This window comes from Podarcis gaigeae, assembly GCF_964106915.1.
Source record: "Podarcis gaigeae genome assembly, chromosome: 8".
In the NCBI taxonomy this organism is placed as follows: Eukaryota; Metazoa; Chordata; class Lepidosauria; order Squamata; family Lacertidae; genus Podarcis; species Podarcis gaigeae.
This window is the reverse complement of record NC_139684.1, coordinates 34,003,934-34,025,537: the sequence shown is the minus strand read 5'-3', so window position 1 is coordinate 34,025,537 and position 21,604 is coordinate 34,003,934. Positions and strand designations below refer to the sequence as shown.

The following is a 21,604-nucleotide window of genomic DNA, read 5'->3' as shown; positions in this document are numbered from 1 at the left end:
CTGTAAGACAGAGTTGTTCCGCCTGGTCTTTGGCTTGGAGGCAATTTGATTCCCTCCCCCTCTTTCTTTTTTCCTTTCCTTCTCCTCCTGCGATGAGGCTACATTTTAATATTTTAATGTTTCAATATTTTAATGTTGTATTTTAATTTTGTTTTAAGTTGTAATCATTCATCTTGTTTTTATTATTGCTTGTAAGCCGCTCTGAGCCCGGCCTTGGCTGGGGAGGGTGGGGTATAAATAAAAATTATTATTATTATTATTATTATTATTATTATTATTATTATTATTATTACATATGGAATCTCAACAGACTTCTCACCCTTCAGAGGGTATATAGAATGAATCTAATTGAATGCACCTCAATTACTTGCTATTCAAGCTAGTGGGCAAATGCCATTTTTTGAACTACTGACCAATTGTTAAAAGTGATGTCTAAAATTTTGGCTTGGAGTTTTCAAAATCTCGGCACTATTGTGCAACTACTCCAATCATGTTAAAATGAGGAAGAGGAGGAAGAGCAAAAGCACATCCACATTTTAAAGATTAAATGGCATGGCACTGACAGGAAAGAAGCAAAAGGCAGTGGTTTTTAATCCCTTTTGAATAAGTTCTTGAAAATGCATTTTCATTTCTGTGCTATTGCGCCATCAAATATTTTTAAAAATATAGGCGATTAAGTAGTAATTAAAATAGCTACTTGATTGGGGGGAAATACACAGCTAAAACAATGTTCACTGGAAAGAATTATAGAGTTGGAAGAGACCCCCCCCCCCGGGGTCATCTAGTTCAATGCCCTGCAATGCAGGAATCTCAATGAAGGTATGCTGTGGTATAGATGAATGGCAATAGCCTCACCCTAATGCACCACTGCACTTGTCAAAACAATGCCTCTAAATAAAAATACGCAAAAGCCCTAAGGAGATCTACACCTGCGGAGACTGTGTTACTGTTCCATTGCTCCCAAAATACGCTTGATTCTCTGTGGCCTAGAAAAAACTGAAGAAGCAAATAAGGCAACCGTTTTAGGATGTTACACAGGTACCCCATAAAATGTGTGTGAACACATCATAACGATTCAAAGCACATAGGCAGAACATTCTGTGTCAGGTGCTGATGACTTACAATAGCTGAGCTTTTAGAGTTTTAAATTTTGCACCATTTTTTATCTTAGGTTTCAATTGTACGTCGCTCTGGACAGGCATTTGCTCAGAACGACGGCCTAAAAATGTACTTCTCTACATTTCTTTTGTGACCACTGAAAGCCCTTTTATAGATCCCTTTCCTATTGCTAGAGAAGTCTTATTTTAGTAGCCTCCTCATTACCATCAATCTCTGAAGAGGCAGGGGCAGGGGGAAGAGACCCCATCCCTCCAGATTTCAGCCTCATGGGAAAATATGCTAGCTTGTGTAAGCGTGAGGTTACAGAATTTCTGCAAGCAACAAAATGCTGTACTGAAATCCCGGGCAGGGTGGGGATGCCACTTAAGGATAATAATGCTGGCAGTGGAAGAAGGAAGGGGACCAAGGTGATTGAGCCCAATGCCCTACCAACCTGGGACTTGTTTACAACACTGGATGCATTCACTGTTTGGCCACTTGGTATTTTCCCACTCAACTGCGTGGATCCCAGTGATATGTCCTGAGTAGCCATTCTGTTTGCTGTAGTTTGGCGGCAGCCCAGCTGTTTAGAGGTTTTGCATGGTGTTCCATCAGACTCCTGTTGGGAAACAGGCATCAGCAGGAACATGTCAGTTAAGGGGAAAGACAGGAGAGGCCGGTTCTTTCAGATGGTCAGCACCTTCAAAACTACAACCAGGTAAGGGACTACTGCTCTCAAATATAAGACGGGATAAGGGCCCTTTATTGCTCCCAGATCCAGTGACCTATCAGAATCACATTTGTACCGAGGGAATGTTCCCAAATCACATTTCATGTATGTACTATGCAAATATTTTCCACAAAAATGAGCTTTTAAAATGCTGGATTGATGCAAGCATCCATCTAATTATTTTAGACCCACCAACAGCTGCATAAAATGCAACACTTCCCCGCCTTTTCTTTATGTAACTAGCTTTTATCGTGTTAGAGAGGCCGAAGGAATTAGCTCTTTTTGCATTTTCTGGATAATCTGCTTCTATGGAAGCCATGAGGCTAGAGGAAAGAGAGCTCTTTAAGACAATCCGAACTCATACACCGTTTCCCCTCTTTTTAATTATCTCAGAGGCTAATGCAAGTCTGGCAAATATTTGCTGTCCTGATCATTTTGGCTCATGTCTGGCACCAGGAATGCCTAAGGAGGCAGGTCCTATACAAACATAAATTTCTTTCATATCCTACAGATGCCAATACACTTTCCAGGAAACCCAGATCTAGAAGGCTAGGCCTGCACAACTACCATACTGACCCACCAGCAATGTACTAAGGGCTGCTGGGAGCTTCAGCACCCATTGGGTTGTTTTTTTGTCCCAGGCAGTGAAAGCTGGAGAATCACCTAGTCTCTGTTGGGCCGCCATACAGGGCTGGTGAGCTATATGCCTTGCCAGTTACAAGTGCAGCTGTACAAGCACATGCTGCTTATATCAAACCCAAAAGACAGAAAGCAAAAGCATCATATTGAAACCAGGTTGAGACCATCTCAGTCCGGGAGATGCTGAATGTTTGCAAGGGTACAACAGGGAATCCTGACAATTGCTTAATTATTGCGAGCATTCACTACTGTATGAGTAGTAGGGGAAAGTATATTCCTTTCTGGGAATTTTTAACTTCCATCTTGTGGTTTTTGGAATTCCCATGTGAACAATCAACGCTCACCAAATTTTAGGGCATCCACTGGAACTAACATATATAGTTTCTAAGAACATAAAATAGAAAAGCAGGTATTGCCATAATTGCTGGGCTGCATAAACAAAGGTGCTGCTTTAAAGTATGCTTAGAGGTGCTTGCTCTGTATGGTTTTGTTTCATTTTAAAACTTATGTTCCTTGAAGATCAGACTATAAACCCTGGCATCACTAATCACCCTTTGCACTCTTCTCAGAGGACTGCCATGTTCCATCTCCCACTGCCTTGGAGGTTTAGGTGGCTGGGACTGGCAGAATGGCGTTTTTGACTATGGCATCCAGATTTCAGAACTTCTTCTGAAGAAGGCAGACTACTAGCCTTCGCCTTGGCTTTTTATTAATTTGTTACATGCTTTTGTGTTTTGCCAAACTTTTGAACTGTCCTATGCTTTTTTGCCCCTCTCACAGGTTTGTATCTCATTTTTTTATTATGTCTTGTTTTAATTGATAATGTAAGCACAGCTTTCGGGAGCTAAAAGATAGGAATGAGTTTATAACTGAGTGCAAACAAATATGCCTTTGCAACTCTTCACAATTTTGTTTCGTTTTTAAACTGTTTGCTATAAGGATACCGTTTGAGGCAAGGAAAATTCAAAGCGGCCCATCCCTAAATACACAAAACAACTTTGTGGTGGTGGGAGGTGGTTTTCCTGAGCAAAGCAGTTTGATTCAGCCTTTCTCTGCATGAAGACGCAAAGCAGCAAAGGGGGGGGGGAATACTACTATAAAAAAGACTATTGGCACAATACAAAACAGACAAAAGGAATAACTTATCCAATTCTGAAATCTTTAACTAAAATGTCCCTTGGACCAGGGCTGTCTTTAGAGCCCTTTTAAAAGCTGGTGTTCCTGGAGGGGTGGGCACATTTCTATGGGGAAGCCATTGAATAACCTGGATGCCACAATTTTAAAAGGTTATTTTTCTTGCTGCCATTAATTGAACTTCTGCCAGCGGTGGTACCACAAGGGGGGCCTCAGAAAACGAGCAATGTTTCTGAATGGGTTCATATGGGACAAGGTAATTCGCAAGATATCATGTTCCCCGACAACTTAGGTTTTTATTTTAAAAGACCAGAGCCACAGCACTTCAAACAGCCCGGAAACAGTGGCCAGTGAAGACAACACAAGAATTACATAATATGGTCTTCCCTATAGCTCCAGACAATAGTTTGGCTGCTATATTCTGGACCAGCTGGGGTAACTACACTGCTTCAAGGGAAGCTAGCGTGCATTACAATAATCCAATGGGACAGTGACCAGGGCACAATACTTACTACGTCGCTGGAGCTGGAGAGTGTAGAAGATGACGATGATAAAGGGCCTGATGAAGAATTTGATGAGTGTTTGCTTGGTGTCTCTGTTTTACTTCTAGGTTTCCCTAGTGATTCATTCCCTTCGGAAAGATTATTGTTGCATTTGTCCAACTGCTGGTTGTCTATCAAGGTCACCCCATTACCTGTTAAAAAGTACAGAATAGTGAGCACATAAGCATTCTTTCACAACAATGAAGTTGCTCACAACAGTATAGAGAGTTTTGGATTCCGGGGAATATGTGGTCCAGCCCCACGCAGCATGGTGAATATAGTCTGGGGGAAATGTACACCAGTAGTATAAGGAGGGCCACAAGTTCCCCACCCCTGTGTTAGATGAACACACACTGTGCTCCGTTCTCAGACCAACAGTGGGTTGTAAAGAAAATCAGTTTCCACTTTTGCATCATGCTTGCAGCTGAGATGCATTTAGTGCAAAAATGACATGCAAGACGGGTTTAATTTGTTTCATAGCCCTGAATGACAATAGGTGTTAAATGGCATTCAGGGCAGCAATCCAGTCATATCTGAGACCGTGGCTTTTAACCAAATAACTCTATTTACTATGTGCTACTGAAACCGGTGTTAACACAATGAACACAACTAATGTAGATCTGTTACTCCCCAAGGGATTTCTTCATTACTAACTTTAGCTGGATTGAGGGTATTTAGTTGCATCCAGTTAAGTTTCTCTAAAATATTGTAGGTAATTATCCAAGCGTTGGTCTGATCTAACTTTGCTTCATCCTGACAGAGCTTGTGCAAGGCAGGACAGATTAATAAGATTTGCTACATTAAAGACACACCAAGGATGGCATAGCATAACTGAAAGAGGATGACATGATGGAAAGCTAAGTGAAATGTTGTCGTTTTAAACTTTAGAACTTGGGAGCATTTTTGTTGGTTGTACACTACTTCTGAGCTTTTGGGAAGTTGCATAAAGTATTTATAAATGGCGTAACAAAGATTGCTGTCAGAGACACAGTGCTCCAAGTGCCTATTACAGACATGGAACTTTTCAGTTAATGCTGTGTCAAAAGAATTTGCTAAAACTTCTGTTTAAATCCATGATTTGCACAAACAACTCTTCGGCAGAGTGGTTCTCTATAACACATATACTACTCTTGGGAGGAAGGCATTATCTCTGTAACCAGAAACACACACTCCTCAGAGACTCATGTTTTGACACATGCTGTATAGAACAGGGACTCTCTGTCAAGGTATAGATATGATCATTTATCCCAATTCATTTTTATTTTTATTCCTCAGTTCTTTGCATTGAAATAGTCAGCTATCAAATAACCGTTCTGATCTCTCTGGACCATGGTTTTTCTTTTCCTTGCAGGCTTCTCCATCCTTCTTCTCAGTGTCCATCAGTGCAATCTTATGCACATTTATTCAGAAGCAAACTCCAGTATATCTAGTAAGTGTATTTAGAATTCAGGCCTAGGTCTGTATCAATAAAACAAATCAACCTTTGCTGAATAGGAGTATTTAGTAAATTGCCTGCAACAGTTCTGTCATCCCTCCAGTGCATCCCAACAACATGTTTTCTTAGAAGCAACTCCTGTGTTCAATGGGGCTTACTTTTAAGTAAATGGGCACAGGGTATCAGCCACAGGTGGTTTGAAAAGCATGGTCAACTGCACTTCTTTCAGCTATCTTTGACACTGTTGTTTCTCCTCTACCTCCTGTTCTCTGCTTTCAATATATCGTAGTCTGGATCATCAGAGTCTGCATGCTTCCATACAGGCTTTATGCTGTTAAGAATATCTGGGAATAACAGGCCTTGATTTAGTGAGTGGCCAATTTAAGTTTATGCAGCTTTGGTTTTCTTTTTGACTTGTTATGACAACAGAAGGGACTACTGCCAGATCAAGCCTTCAGCAAATTCTGCTGTCAACATTTCAGTCTGCAACACATGAGGGTTAACAACTTGTTTTAAAATGAGAACTCCCAACTACAGTATGTCATACTCAAGTAGACCCACTCAAATTAATGGACTTAAATCACTTCAGCAAGCCTACTCTTGAAAAAAATCTGCCAAATACAACCCAAAGTATCTTATACTGCTTATGGAACTTCCACAGCCTATATTATATTCTATTTGAGAATGTCACTATTTATTATCCCTGTGTTCTTTCTACCAAAGCAGTCAGTTATCAAGTCAACTTTTTCTCTCTTGACCATGAACCTATGCTTGCAGGCCTCTTGCCTGTGCTTTTCTGTACCTGTCCATGCATATATATTATATATGTTTACTAAGAAGCAAGCTCCATTATGCCTGAAGCTTTCTGTGCCACTGTCCATAATGCAAATCAAACTTTCTTGAATCGGAAGAAGCTTTTATACCTATATTACAGGCCTCCCTGCCAGGATCTAAAGTGAACTTTTGGCCTCAAGGGTTTTGCAAACCTACATATAGGAAAATCTTACCATTGCATGACGTCTCTGTGCTATTCTGCATCCCCCATTGCTTTGATATCCAGTCTCTGTATGTTGCGACTTCTTGTGTTACTCTGATAATTCTTCCTAATATACTGTGAACATTTTAAGAGAAAGGAAAGGTTAACTGGATTTTTAAAGGATGGGGGGGGGGAGAGTGACATCACTAATGGATCCAACTTGGGACATATAATGTTTACCTTTCACTTTCATTGTTGGGATAATATTTAGCTATTGGCGATACTGCATGGCTCAGAACAACATATGCATAATCAAAGGCCTGTTTCACTTGCATGGCACCATAAGAACTCCTGCCAACATCATTACCTTAAAAGAAGAAAACAACCATTAGGGTGATTGTAACGGGTAAACATTTTCTCTGAATATAATACGATTTTACACTGGAAAAAAGGAAATTAGTCCCAACAAAACAAAACAAGGTAATTTACCAATCAACTGGGATCTAAATATCCCAATAATACAAAATGAAGTAATAAGCAATTTTATTACACAAATATTGCACTTTTATATCACAAATATAAAAACAGTTAAAAACATAACCTGAAATTATTCAACTCAATAAAATAATCCCAAATGCTTTTTGACTTTATGGTCTTCCTCAGTGTTCCTTAAGGTGAGGGATATACATATACATATACATAGAGATAATTCATCAGCTTTTTGCTTTCCAGCTTCTACAGTACAAGTTGCAGCTACGGAATGGCAATGTATTAAAACACACAATATAGATATTTGCAAATTTCACACATTATACACATAGAGAGAGCATGTGTGTATGTATGTATACAAATATGTGAGCATGTGTATATAAGGTGGGTCACTTTTAGACATACGTGCTATTACTTTTGGCTTATGTATATATATATTACTCAACTCTAAAACTCTATATAATATAAACAATTCCAAACAAACATAACCTGAAATTAACTCAACTCTAAAATAAACTCAGACACATTTTGGTCTTAGGGTCATCTGTGTTTATATATATATATATATATATATATATATATATATATATATATATGATATAAAATCATTTTTAATACCAGTTTTATATTACTACATTTTGTACCATTTAGACCCCCAATTTGTTGGGAATCACCTGAAACTAGATTGTACGCAATTCAGGAACTACTGCTGCTTTGTTGCATCCGTGGGTTAAAAGTCTCCAAGAAATTGTTTACTCTCCTATGGCCTAGTGAAAAGCCCAAATACCTGGTTGCAGTGGGTCTTCAATATACAACATTGATGGTCTATAGCCATCTAGCATATTCTTTTGCACTTCATCCTTAGCCACATATGAGCCACCGTCCTTTATTCGGATTCCTGTTTTCAGGTAGTTGAAATGACGCCCATATAATTCAAAAAATTCTATTAAAAGGACACCGTAGTTGGCGTTGGGGGTACAAGCATCTTCTCTGGGATGTAGCTATTGGGGGGGGAAACAAAAACAAAAAATTATTTGCAAAAAATCTCCAGATTCCTTTACAATCCATGTAAACACTAAAATCAATAGTGAAATTAAAGAATCAACCAATTTAATAGCTGGCTCAGGGGACAAAACACAAAAAGCTTTTGCACATATCCCATCACTCAATTATTTCTGATGCAAAATGCCCCAAGATTTCCACTCAGACTCTGGGGGTGTCTGGGCAAGTCGTTACCTTACTCTGCCCCCTGCCCCAAATCTATAAAATAGAACAAAATAAATGATGAACCTTCACAGGATTCTTCTGAAGGAGGAATGAAATGGAAAGTTGCAACATACACACTTAACACACGAAAAAGACCTAACCAGATTGTGAGTGAGGCACACTGTATAGTGAGTGAGCTGAAGTTGGGATCTGGGATATGCAAAACCAGACTAAAACACTTGTCAATATTCTACATATCTGGACAGGCTTGCCTAAACAAACAAACAAACAAAAGCAGGCATGCTGAAAGGAGTGCAGTGAAGACACCTGCCGGATGTCAATAGGAAGGGAGTTCCAAATTGTTAAGTGTTGTCACAATAAAAGATCAATTTCTAACAAAATGCGGAACAAGAATTATGTAGCACCCGTAACAGTGGCAGTTCAGCAAATCAAAGCAGCTGAATGGGCATATCTGGGGTGAGGCTACCTCAGCACATTGTTCTGATGTTATCACACTGATCTTCCTTCTCTGTCTTCTTCCCTCCACACCCTTTCCTTTATGTGTCTTTGACTTTTTAGTTTGCAGATAAAAATATCCCCAAAACAGAAATGGTACAGAAATGGCACAAAATAGTTCAAAGCAAATAATTAGTTTAAACAAGTGAATGTTTTAGAACTGCTATTACTAAAGCAGTACTCATTCCACTTCAGAGCTATTCTGCTACCCCCCAAAAATTTAACTGCAGTACTAGTTAGCATACTAAGTTCCATTATATGCAATTTTTATAGTAATTATTTTATTACAGGCAATGGGTGGACTACAATGTTGTGTACCCTAAAGTGATATTACACTTAAAAGGAGGGAAAGGCCATTCATGACCTAATGACCTAGTACATAATAATTCCTCCCAACTTACCTGGAGAAAACTGACGGCCATTAAAAAAAGACTATAAGATCCAATTCCACCTGTAAACACTTCATTCAGGTCCCTCTGCAACAAGAACTGTTTCAATACTAAAACTAGATATGGCAATACAGGATATTTCTGTGGGAGAAAAAGGAGATGGGAATTAGACTTCCATTTACAGTGGTACCTCAGGTTACAGACACTTCAAGTTACAGACGCTTCAGGTTACAGACTTCGCTAATCCAGAAATAGTACCTTGGGTTAAGAACTTTGCTTCAGGATGAGAACAGAAATCGTGCTCCGGCGCTGCGGCAACAGCAGGAGGCCATATTAGCTGAAGTGGTACCTCAGGTTAAGAATAGTTTCAGGTTAAGAATGGACCTCCGGAACGAATTAAGTTCTTAACACGAGTTACCACTGTATTCCACAAAGAATATGGGTCTGTGATCTCAGCAGATATTGACAGCTTAATAGGTGAACTGTCACTCAGTGGTGTTCAAAGTACTCATACCTTGCAAGAGAAAAAGGGCCTGCCAATTTATTTGCTGATTTGCTACTTACTGAAACAACAGATAATGGACTAGCATGACTAGTGGACAAGCCTGTATGGTTCCTTTTCTAGATTCCTTCTCATACTGAACTTTAACTTCCAGTTTGCTAACAAAATGTGAAATCAGCCTTCATACTTATTGCCCCAAGCCACCTTACAGGCACTCTCAGACACACCATAAAATTTACAACCTGTTGGTTGTCTGTCTAATAACAAACAAAACTCCTCTGGAAAGTCATCCAACGCTAAAGGTATAAGAGCTTTCTATACTGGAAATAGTACGAGATACCAAACGCTTGGATTAATTGTACAATCAAATTTGGTAATAAATAATAATATAACCTGGAAGACTGCTCAAAAAGTCTACTTTAACTGGGGAGAGACACAGACAGATCCACACATATCCTCTGGTGCCATCTAGTGATATAATAATTAAAAACAAGGAGCAACACCATTCAGGGTCAGGTGTTCTGTCTTGGGAGACAATGGAGTGTGCCTCCGGGGTTGAAGTCAAACCTCTACGTTAGCAGAACCGGAGTGACCTCCCCAGGATGCAAGCTTGAGCAGTGTGTAAGGAGGTGCCAGGCAGCCCAGATGATAAGAAGCCCTTCTCAGCCTTGCTGATGTGGTCCAAATGAAAGCAGAGCAATACATTTGGCACCAGCTTAGCTGCATGTGTTGCTGGAAGGCGCCATTCAAACATCTTAGGGACTCTACTCCAGATTTGTGTAGGGTCTACTCCTTAGCATTTTCTTCTCCCAAAGATATCCCACAAGGCAGTGGAGGTTTAGGATCAGAGTTGTCCTTCTCCTAGATGGGCTACCTTCCCAGGCTGACAAGCCCTACCGGCCCCTCTCGTAGGACTCTACTACCCTTCTTACTGGCCCCAGAGTGCTAAGGACCACTTCGGCAAACAAAAACCTAACACTTCCATTTCTATTCTTTTGTGAATAGCCTTGGCATGCAGGCAGGTTCAACTTGGTTGTAGTTGCAGCACTGCCCGTCCCGTTTCGCCACCTGAGGCGAAACAGTAATGTGCCACCTCCTGCCCCCTGCTGCTGCCACCCCGCCCATCTCAACACTTCTTCTGCTGTCAGAATGCCCCCCTCTTACCAAAACTCATTGAGATGAGGGGGTGTTTCCCAGGGGTGGGGAAGACAAGCAGCAATGTCATGCACCAGGACACCTCCCTCTTCCCAAAACTGTGCAGGGGTGTGTGTGTTCCAGATGCAGCAAAAAGGCTGGGGTGGATGGGTTAGGGTTAGGGCAACTGCTTGAGCTTTTGCCGCCTGAGGTGGCTGCTTCACCCCGCCTCATGGGTAGGCCAGGCCTGACCCCAGGACCACCATCCCTTCTATACAACTTCTCACAGGCTCTGATTAAGTCCATTTCCCATTTTAGGGCTTCTTTTTCACCAGAATACAGATCACACTGTACCAGAGAGCTCTCAAACAATCAGGAGAAGCTTTTGGGAGACAATATGATGTAGGAAGGCCTGGAGAAAGGCAGGCAGATTGCAAGAGCTTCTACTGGAGCAAATCTACCATTGGAGATACACTATATAAATGCTCTGCCCCCTCTCAATTGTTTCATTGTTTTCACTCTTTTAAACATGGCTGGGATGAGGTTTTCTAGCAGCATCTTTCCCCAACCTGATGCTCTCCAGATTTTATTGGACTGCACAGTTTCATCTATGCCAACCACTGGCCAGGCTTGCTGTGGATGATGGGGGGGAAAGGAGTCCAACAACATATGGAGACCATCAGAAATACAATGTATTTTTTTAAGAAATGGAGAGAGGAGAAACAACACGAATTTTCAAGAACATGCCTCAAATCTCCTGTTGCCTACACCTCTTGAAGGTTAGCCATGGCCTCAGCTACACTGGCAAAGAAAAAGCACTTTATATGCATTGTTTATGCATTCTAACACTATGACACCAGAAGGCGCTATGGAGTTCTGTTTTTGCTCACCCAATTTCTCATACAAAGTTTGCAATGCGTTTTACTGAAACGCTTCTTTGATGTGTCTAGATCCAACCCATGTTTCCATGTATCAACTAACCTTGATAAAATCTCTGATGAGAAGAGCAGCTTTTACCCCATTCTGTACATTAAAACTGATGTCAACCTTTACTTCAGTGAAGGAATCAGTCAGTTTAATTATAGGGACCTGAGGAAAAAGCAAAACAACACATTTATCACAAAGACTGAACTCTCTTTCTCCTATACGCTTAGCGTTAGACAAGGACAGCACACACTTAAAATTAAAACAAAACAATCTTCACAGAGCTCAGCCTTTTGCTACATACAAGAGGTCCTTTATACAACCATAGAGGAATGCAATAGTACTCCAGTCACAAAGTAGTTGCTTTTCAGTCATGAACAGGCAGCAGGGGGAGATAGGAGGCCACAGAATAAAGCTATTCTTCACATAAGGCCTGGCATAAGAAGCAAGCCATTCACATCCCAGAGGTGCTTCTCATGTTACTTCAGAAAGAAAATGTGGCTTTATCACCAGGAGCTGAATTCACATGTAAGGATTCGAAGAAATATCATTGAAAAAAGCAATAGCAACTAGACTCAAATTCATAGCGCTAAAGTACATCAAGGATCTGAAATTCGTCTCTAAAAATTGTTTAAAGTCTAGCTTATTTGGCTAACTGTTTACTGAGACCAGAATGCAACAAAACTTGTGACCAGAGGCTTGAGGATGCCCTTTGAAACCAGACTTTTCTTTGAACTGCAGACCACCAATGACAACAACCCCCAATGCGGTGTTCCCAAACTGGTTTTGGCGGTCCTTCTGCTGTACAGAATGATGTGCTTGTTGGGAAATGCAAACCCAAAGCTCCTTTCGGCATGCACAACCAGTTGTGTGGTTCTCTGGATTCTGGCGCAAGAACAGTAATAAAGCAAGGAAGGCGTCTTTTAAAAGGATACTGCAAATTGTCACACTGGCAACATTTGCAGTAACTGTGCCCATGAAAAAGATTCATGGTTTGTGTTCTTCAGCCTCCCCCATAGTTGTTTTGCTGAGGAGGAGAACCTTCCTTACCAAGCCCATTCTTACTGTATTGCCTCTTCCTCAATCTTTTGGGCTTATTTGCATGTGTGAGGACCCACTTCTAACAGATACAGAGAATTTAAAAAGCAACAGCAATTAACAATAATTTACTGATTCGGCTTGCAACTTTCAGAGATCAAGGACAGCTGTACAGTACAAAGTTCCTTTAGTGTATTTCTTTTTTCTTTTTCTATTTGTTAAAGAATACCCAATTTTAGTAAAGCATAGAGAGAGAGAGAAAACTTACAGTTGCTTTGTCCAAAACCTTTACTGAACCTTCATCTGCCACGTTGTGTTTCCTGAGAGCCTCTTCCAGGGTCCAAAGCGGCAGCGTCTCCCATTTCCCAAACACAACTAAGTCTATATCACTGAAATTAAGAGGCAGCAAATTAATAGACGATTCTCTATGAAGTAAATTCAGAAAGACCTTTCTTTTTAATCATAGAACTGTGATTAAATTTGATACAAAGCTTTTCTAGGGCAGGGTCTAAAATCCTGTTCATGCCATGTATTTCTGAAGTGAACAGAAGTGACTCAAAACACTTTTCTTGGCAGTGAGAGTTCGAGAAACGGCGCTCTATGGCCACCTCCTAATATACAAACTAATATCTCTGATAGTTTGGTGGCTTATGGCTCTGAAGTCCCCAAGTCTCTCAGGCAAATATCTCCCAGCTCACAGGTTACGATGAAATCTGTAGGAACAGAGTGTTTCTCAGCTGCAGGATCCAAGATAGGGTGGGGCGGGAAACACACTATGACTCCCTGAACACAGCCACAGAGGCAGGGGAATGTACAAAATCATAACCACAGCAAAGGTACAACATGACACAAAATCATAACCACAGCAAAGGTACAACATGACACAAATAGCTCCGACATAGATAACCCACCCCCTCTGCCATCCTACAGAACCTGGGACCAAGTACCTGAAATACCATCATTACCCAAGTGAACCTTCTGGGGTCATTCTCCAAATTCCCCTGTCTTCAGATATAAAGCAAGTATCAACTGCAGGAAAGGGACCATTCTATGGCAGCTTCCCATCTTTGGAATTCCCTCCGCGGGAGCTTTGCCTGGAGCCTTCACTGTTACCATTAAAATACCAGGCTGAGTACATCCTACCTACTTGAGCTTTTAACTCACATCCATGGCTTTTAATGGTTTCATTTTGCTACTTCTACCCTGTGACGATTCTTTTCTGACAGCGCTGTCATTGTTTGTTTTTGGAATTTATTATTATTGTGATTTTTAACTTTAAACCACCCCAATGAGTTTTACGGTTGAAATGTCGGTTAGAAGCATCGATAAATCAGTTAATCCTCCAGCTTAAATGCATCACCAGCCTGGTGTTAGAACACAATAGGTGGCCAGGTAGGTAAGCAGGTAGGTATTTTATTGCACAGCATCATCTAGGTCAAATACTAAATGACGGTTCAAGCAGCTGTCTCTAAAGTGTCTAGTCAGGGCATTGCCTGACACAAGCTGCCCTGTGGAAAGGAGTGAGAGACAGTAAGGGAGGCATGCAAATATACCAACCAATGCCTACTCCAAGTAGACTGCCCCTTCTCCTCTCCACAGGATCACAAAATGTCCTGCTGAAATGAACAGGAGATTGAGGGGACTAGACAAAAGATAAACTGGGTGTCTGCTCCAGCTAGACTCTCCTCCCCTGGATTCTGATGAACTTCAATAAATCTTACTGTGGTTTTATTATTGTATTCTGACTGTACTTGCAAGTCACATTGGCCAGATTTCCACTGGTAAAGGTTGGAAATACATAATTAGAAACAATAATTTATAAATGTGCAGGACTATCTTCTGTCAACAGCCAGGTCAGTAAAGGGAAAGTGATGTTGACAGCGACTTTGACTCCCTTGAACTTCAAATTTGCTTTCCGGTGAAATTATATAACTTTTCATCTCCATAACATCAAAACAGCTGTTATGCAATTTCAGTATGACTTACAAGTTAAATATAAGGAGGGAAGGAAAAATGTGATATTCAGTGTAAGAATAAGGGGAAATTAAAGACTACTAACCTAGTAGGTAAATATAAACCAGTCTTAAAACTTCCAAATATCTGTACCTGGAAAAAAGCATGAAAGTAGGAAGTTAAAATCCTTCACCAAAAACATATGGAGAAAATATTATCATTGAATGTGGCTGCCCTCAACTGGCAGACTTTGGAAAGGCTTGAAGAATAATATAGGACATGAGTTTGAACTCTGAATATTCAACACCATAGCAGCTAATTTCTAATTCTAAAAAGTCATGTTATTAAGTAGGCACTTTAACAAAATTATTTCAAAACCAGATAACTGTTATATTCCAAATACCACTTGAATTGTAATGATTGAGAACAGTGACTTTTAAAACAGTGACTTTTAAAACTTACAAACCCTTACAAAAATAATTGAAAGTGGAGGGGGAAATAAACTGCTCCTCTTGGTGCCTTTACAACTCAAAACCTAGTTTCTGTTTATGGCCCCATCTGCACTATACATTTAAAGCAGCATCATACCACGTTAAACACTCATTGCTTGCCTCACAATCCTTGGAACTGTGGTTGGGTGAAGGTGCCACGAGCTGCTAGCGCTCCAATTCCCTCAATTTCCTTGGGAAGAGTCACTGGTTGTCAAATCACTCTGAGAACTGGGACTCTTGGAAGGTGAAGATGTCTCCTAATACTTCTCAGTGCCCTTATCAAACTACATTTCCCAGGATTATTTGGTTTAAACTGGTATGATAATGATACTGCTTTAGATAGAATAGATGGGGCCCATATTAAGAAAAAGTCAGCTCTCAACCACACTTGGAAAATGAGATGAGCATTGCTTTATCCATTCCCCCCAGACTGGACAAATAGGAAGAAGCCAAAGCTCAGTGAGAGCATCTGCTTTGCATGAAGGAGGTTCCAGGTTCAATTAAATAAAAATATCAGGTGCCTGAGAGCTGGCACCTGGTGCCACCAACAATTGACAAAACTGAGGTAGGCAAATAGTCTGATCAGGTTATGCCAGCCTTCTACAATGTACCTACTGCCATCTATTTGTAAGAAAATTATGAATTCCAATTATATCCTTCACGTGCCATAATTTAACAGCTCTCTTCAAACAGATTGGCTAACTAGACATTTTGTGTCGTCATCATGCTGAGCTGTGCAGAACAGAGAAAACACAGTCACTACACACACACACACACACACACACACACACACACACACACACAGTGTGAAAACAGCTCCAGCACAAACAAATCACAGTAACTGCAGATTCTCCAAACTACAATTTAAATCGACAAGATGTACTCTTTGGGGAAGGCCGCAGCAGCACATAAGTTTTTCTGCAGAACCTGAAGTGACCTTCAGGATTATTTTGAACCCAGTGGTATTCGGGATCCAAATAGCCAGTCATATGTCCCACCCCTTTCCCGCAGGATTTGTAAAGCGTATTCAACCTTTGTTTTTAAGAAGGAGCACAGTATTTGCCAAATCAACTTATGAAGGTTCCTTCTACTGAAACAAACAAAGCAAGCCAGGATCCATCCATCTTGCACAACTCCCCCAGGTAGCTCTCCCTTTGCCCTGCAAGCCAATAGCTTTAGAGACATAGGAAGCTGCCTTTTACTAGGGCAGAATTATTTGCCCATCTAGCCCAAGATTGTCTATTCTGACTGGCAGTGGCTCTCTTGGATTTTAGGCAATGAGAAATCTTTTACCTTCTACCAGATTCTTGCTACTGAAGACATCAAGGATTGAACCACAGGCCTCCTCCATGCAAAACATGACCTGAACCACTGAGCTATGGCTCCTCCGATCAGTTTTCAGAGGCCAAACCCTTTCCTCCAACAGGTTTTCCTGTACTGAACTTTCACACACTCTTATCATAATTACGCAATACACAATGTGAAGTCAATGTGGTCAAAACAACACAAGGTTTTATCTGAGAGAGCTAATTCTGCTCAGCTTTGAGGACCCTGGGTCACCTTATAATTGAAACTCTCTTTCAATGGAACCAGCTATATAGAAACGATCAGTGATAAGACTGATCCTGGACTTAGTGTAAATACTAGTGTGCAGAGATTAGAAAGCCCTTTAAGTTATGAGGACTCTGTGATGCAAATCCAGGCATAACTCTAGCTGCGCTCCTGATCCAAGGCTCCTTGGTGGACATGGGAGAGTCACTGTGATAGGTGCCGAAAGATTCTTGGCATGTGCACACCCTCCTAGCCACCCCACATTTAATAACAGTGTTTGTAAGCATGTGCCAGGCTTCCTATGCAGGAAACTGCATGGCGTCATGCTAAGGACAATTTAGAGTTTTTAAATGCGATGGTGTACTGTTTGTTCTTTTTAACAAGGTTTACTTTCTTTTTCAAAACCAATCTAACATGTTTCCTCTTCATGTCAGCTGTGCTGTCGTCCCAACCCCAGGATAATTAAAGCCTCTCTCAGCCACTCTTATGGTGGAGCCCAGCTGATGCCAAGAACAGTTCTCACTTACTAGGAATGTTTCCGTCTAAGCACATTCCCTGGAGCAATAGAGCAAATGACACAATTGCTGGCTTCTATAAATAAAGGCATAGTTTTAATAAATGCTTGCTTAATGCCATCGATCCTGTTTTATCTTTTTTCTTAAACACACCGAGTGTATGCAAACTCCTGAAAGAAAGAAAGAAATCCTCTTCCCTAAAAAGGAGGCAGGGTTTAAGAGCTTTCTATGAATTGTGCAGCCACAGGAAATATTTCTATGGAATATAAGACTGCAGTGTTTTCATTTCAGTCCAGATGTGGACGGCAAGTATGACTGGATCAAGTTAACAGGAAAAGTATGGATTTAGGAATGAGTAGAGGGAAGCGGCAGGCAAGTTTTGTACAGGTGCTCTTCCTGCCAGCGAAGATGGCTTGTCTGTTAAGCCAGTAAGCAACTAAATGAATTTCTCAACCAGCTTTCAGAGCTTGCTTTCACTACCTTATGCAAAGGACATATTAAACAGTCCCCCAAGTTTTGCTTACATGTTACTCTTTTGCAAATCACTTAAGTCACAGAATTTATGCAGCTACAGAATAAAACCCAAAGCTCATCATAGCCAAAATTCAGCAGCTTGTTTGTTTTACAATTATTTGGGGGTATATCTATCTCTCTTCCCTTTACCTTTGCTCCCTTTCCTTCTACGCAGCTGAAGGCATGCAAGTGGTGAAATGGAATGTAAGGGGTGATTTGCGGACCCACAACCCCTAGTGCACAAAAACACCAGGCATCAGTCTTGCTGCTAAACTTTGGCTGCTGGAGCTTCCAATCTCCAGTGATATTCCATTCAGTACAGGAATTTGTTCTTTCTTCTAATATGCTCCTAACACACTGAGTCTGAGAATAAGTGCACAACAAATCATAACCTTAATATCAACTGAGGTTGAAATTGTTCATATTTGCCTCATTTACATATTTTTCATTCTAGGGCTTACATTTTCTAATTGTGGAATTGTGGGGGGGGTTGGGGGGGGACATCCCAATCATCAAGCAAAAATAGAAATATTTAAAATAGTAAAGTACAACAGAATTTTGTTAACCTTACATCAGCATTGGGCCATAGGCCCTTTATAACGTTTTCTATCCTGTTCACCACCTCCATTCGCATTCTTTCTTCTTCAGGTCTGGGTGACATGTACTTGTAGAAATCAATGATTTCTTCATGAAGACTGAAAAAGAAGAGGGAGATGAGTTAGACTAATTACAAAGTAATATGACTAAAATAAGAACAGTGTCTCAGTCGTAATCTTTAACACCAATCCTGTACATGCATACTTGAAAGTAAGTCCAACTGTGTTCAATGGGACTTGCATACACATTACGTGTGCTTTGGATTACAGCCCAAGTCTGGTAAGGATAACAGTCTCAACCAATTTAAAATCACTTATAAGAGCAGACCTACAACTCATAAAGGGAAAATGTACAAACTAGTGTTTGCCTCAAAATGCTATGCTGAGGCAAAGCATTTGCAGAGAAATACTGGCAGGCAGGATACTAGCAAGCAGGAGGGGCTCTTTTAATACTTTTGTCACCCCAAGATTTATCTCTGCAACTCCTTCCACTGGACAATGTTCATCTTATTTTTTTCAAGCTCTGAGATAAAAAGCAGGCTGTGCAGGAGGTGTGGGTTGAGAGGAGGCAATCCTGGGGTTAACAGGTAACCCACAACTGCCCCTCATCCAGAATTCCACACTTGGAAACCAATCTTTGCTGGGTAAGTGTAGTTGTGTCTTTGGTCTCACAGATTTCAACAGGACTTCCTTCTGTTTTTTTATTTAACCAGATTTGTGTGCCACTAAACCATCAAAACATCTAAGCAGTTTACATAAACAAAGCACACATTAAAAATACAAATAAAAATGGTAAAAAACAAGCTGATCTACTCCCCCCCCCCAAAAAAAGTAAAAGCTTTTAAAGGTAAAGGTAAAGGGACCCCTGACCATTAGGTCCAGTCATGGCCGACTCTGGGGTTGCGGCACTCATCTTGCTTTATTGGCCAAGGGAGCCAGCGTACAGCTTCCAGGTCATATGGCCAGCATGACTAAGCTGCTTCTGGCGAACCAGAGCAGCGCACGGAAATGCCGTTTACCTTCCCACCGGAGCGGTACCTATTTATCTACTTGCACTTTGACATGCTTTCGAACTGCTAGGTTGGCAGGAGCAGGGACCGAGCAACGGGAGCTCACCCCATCGCGGGGATTCGAACAATGCAGCAAAGGTGTCACCCCAGGTATCAATGGGCAGGGAGTTTCAGAGTATACGGGGAACCCTATACCAACTATCCAACCTTTATGACTGTTGAGACCAAGGCAGCCATTTCTTAAGCAAATGGCTTTTGAGGACCCTGCTTGATTCTTCCAGTAAGAAGTGTCATCCCTATGAGGAATGGGTGAATAGCCATTTTTTACATCACATTTCTGAGCAGTAACTCAAAGCTTGGCTATGTTCCAGGTAATTATACAAACTGTAGTTTGGAAATAAGTTAAATAAATATATGCCAGCTTTTACGCCTATTGCATGTCTGCAGGAACACTTCCCTGGAAAGGGTGTGATGAAAGGATTGAAGGAGAGGGAATGGGACCTACTCTAAATTTTGTGCCAGTGTAACATGAGTTGAACCCTCAAAATGTTTGCTGGACCACAGCTCCATCCTACCTGGCCATTGGCTATACAAGCTGGGGCTAATGGGAGCTGGAATCCAACATTTGGAGAGTAAGAGGTTTCCCATCCCTGGTTTAGTCTATACCCAATTATGAGCATTAAAAATTACGGAGAAGTTGAGCCTAAAGAGCATGGAAGTCACCCACATCAGGCTCTGGGATAAATATAAATGGTTAGCCACACACACACATCCAGAGATGCTGTAGCCACAGGATACAGAATGCAAAAAATTCTGGCCAAATTACTGTTGGTTGCTTTTTGTCTACTCTACAAGAACCTTTCTCAAGCAAGAACTAGTGCATCTAACTGCTTCCTTTTGATGAAAAAGCAGACTTCTCTTGAGTTAACTAGCTATATTTATGGAATGTCTACAATGTTCTTCTAGGAGTTCTTTTCCCGAGTTAATTTTAAAAAGCACACAGGTTACATATCACATTGTTCAGAAAACTTTTTTTTTTCCTTTTCACTATGTGGTCCACTTCACCATAAGTGAAAACATGCAAAGCTTTCCAAAAGTTTCAGAATCAAGAAAAAATGCAAATAAAAAGAGAAGCTTATAAGAAAAGTATTCTATTTTTTGAAAATGTTACAAGTCACCATGATACACAAACAATGGGAATTATCAAGATATGGAACTAAGCCAAAAAACCCAAACCGTTTAGAGTTTACTTGAGCAATTGTTTTATTAAAGGTGCTCCAAAGTACTCTTTGTCAAGTTTATGAGTTGCCAACTAAGCATCTACACTAAGCATGTGCCCAGGCTCCCCACTTCACCCTACTCCTCCACCCTATACTGCAGTCAAGGCAAGGCTTTTTTCATGGCTGACTGAAGCATGGGGGAATTGGGGGGCAGGTCACAGCTGGGAAGGTAAGGGCTAACCATTTCCTCCTCCAGCTGTGACCCTCATGCCAAAAAAATCCGATCCCAACTCCAAAAAGCCTTGTATTAGAGACTCATTTCAGGTCTAATTCTAGCAGCAGAGGATAATTTTAAAAGGTGACCAAGTTGCTCTCTCTCAGGCTCATCTACTTTCACAGGTAAGTTGTGAAGCTGCAAAGATCTACTCACAAAAAAGAGAGGAAACAAATATAACTAAATAATATAACTGAACATCAATAAAATTAAATTGACTCAGGCCTATTTTACCATGCTAGTTTTATTTGTAACTTCTTCACACGTAACACTAATGCAATGAACAAGTTTCCTAAATTTCCAAATAGCAGCAGTCGTGCACAGATTAGAGCAGGGGTAGGCAGCCCAGCACCTTGCAGATGCCCTGGACTCCAACTCCCATCAGCCACAGCCAGCTTCAATGGTCCAGGATAATGGAAGTTGTAGTCCAGCACATTTGGAGGGCACCAGGTTGTTTGCTCCTTGCTTAGAGCAATGAATTCTGCAGTTTGGGGGACATTTGTCAATATTAAAGCAGTTCAATGAGAGTTCTGATACTTACAAAAGATTACCTCTTTAAGAACTGCTGTAATATATGTGTTAAGTTCCCCCAAACTGTAAATTTCATTGCTCTAGTTTGGGGTAGACAACCTGGATTTAACTACTTTTTTAAACTCAGTAAAGCTGGTTAGATAATTAACTGGCTTTCCTAAGTTAAAGTAGTTCAATCATCTTCATGTTTCAAAAGAC

At 40.8% G+C, this 21,604-nt stretch overlaps 1 protein-coding gene and 1 long non-coding RNA gene across 3 annotated transcripts in view; one reads left to right on the top strand and one right to left on the bottom strand.

Moving 5' to 3' along the window:
- TENT4B (terminal nucleotidyltransferase 4B) overlaps positions 1 to 21,604 on the bottom strand; it is a 48,997-nt gene that overhangs the window by 3,321 nt on the left and 24,072 nt on the right. The window contains exons 2-11 of one of the 2 annotated variants that reach the window (XM_083750496.1): positions 18,347 to 18,470; positions 14,812 to 14,858; positions 13,021 to 13,141; positions 11,772 to 11,879; positions 9,167 to 9,295; positions 7,831 to 8,044; positions 6,795 to 6,921; positions 6,586 to 6,689; positions 4,114 to 4,295; positions 1,553 to 1,717 (exon numbers count right to left, since the gene is read on the bottom strand). In XM_083750496.1, the coding sequence (XP_083606622.1) occupies positions 1,553 to 1,717; positions 4,114 to 4,295; positions 6,586 to 6,689; positions 6,795 to 6,921; positions 7,831 to 8,044; positions 9,167 to 9,295; positions 11,772 to 11,879; positions 13,021 to 13,141; positions 14,812 to 14,858; positions 18,347 to 18,470 (1,321 nt within the window). The remainder of the gene's footprint in view (positions 1 to 1,552; positions 1,718 to 4,113; positions 4,296 to 6,585; positions 6,690 to 6,794; positions 6,922 to 7,830; positions 8,045 to 9,166; positions 9,296 to 11,771; positions 11,880 to 13,020; positions 13,142 to 14,811; positions 14,859 to 18,346; positions 18,471 to 21,604) is intronic. The other variant, XM_083750497.1, reaches the window with a different exon arrangement.
- LOC310849840 lies at positions 15,181 to 17,384 on the top strand. Its single transcript, XR_014567123.1, has 2 exons — positions 15,181 to 16,338; positions 16,431 to 17,384. It is a non-coding gene; the product is annotated as an uncharacterized lncRNA (long non-coding RNA).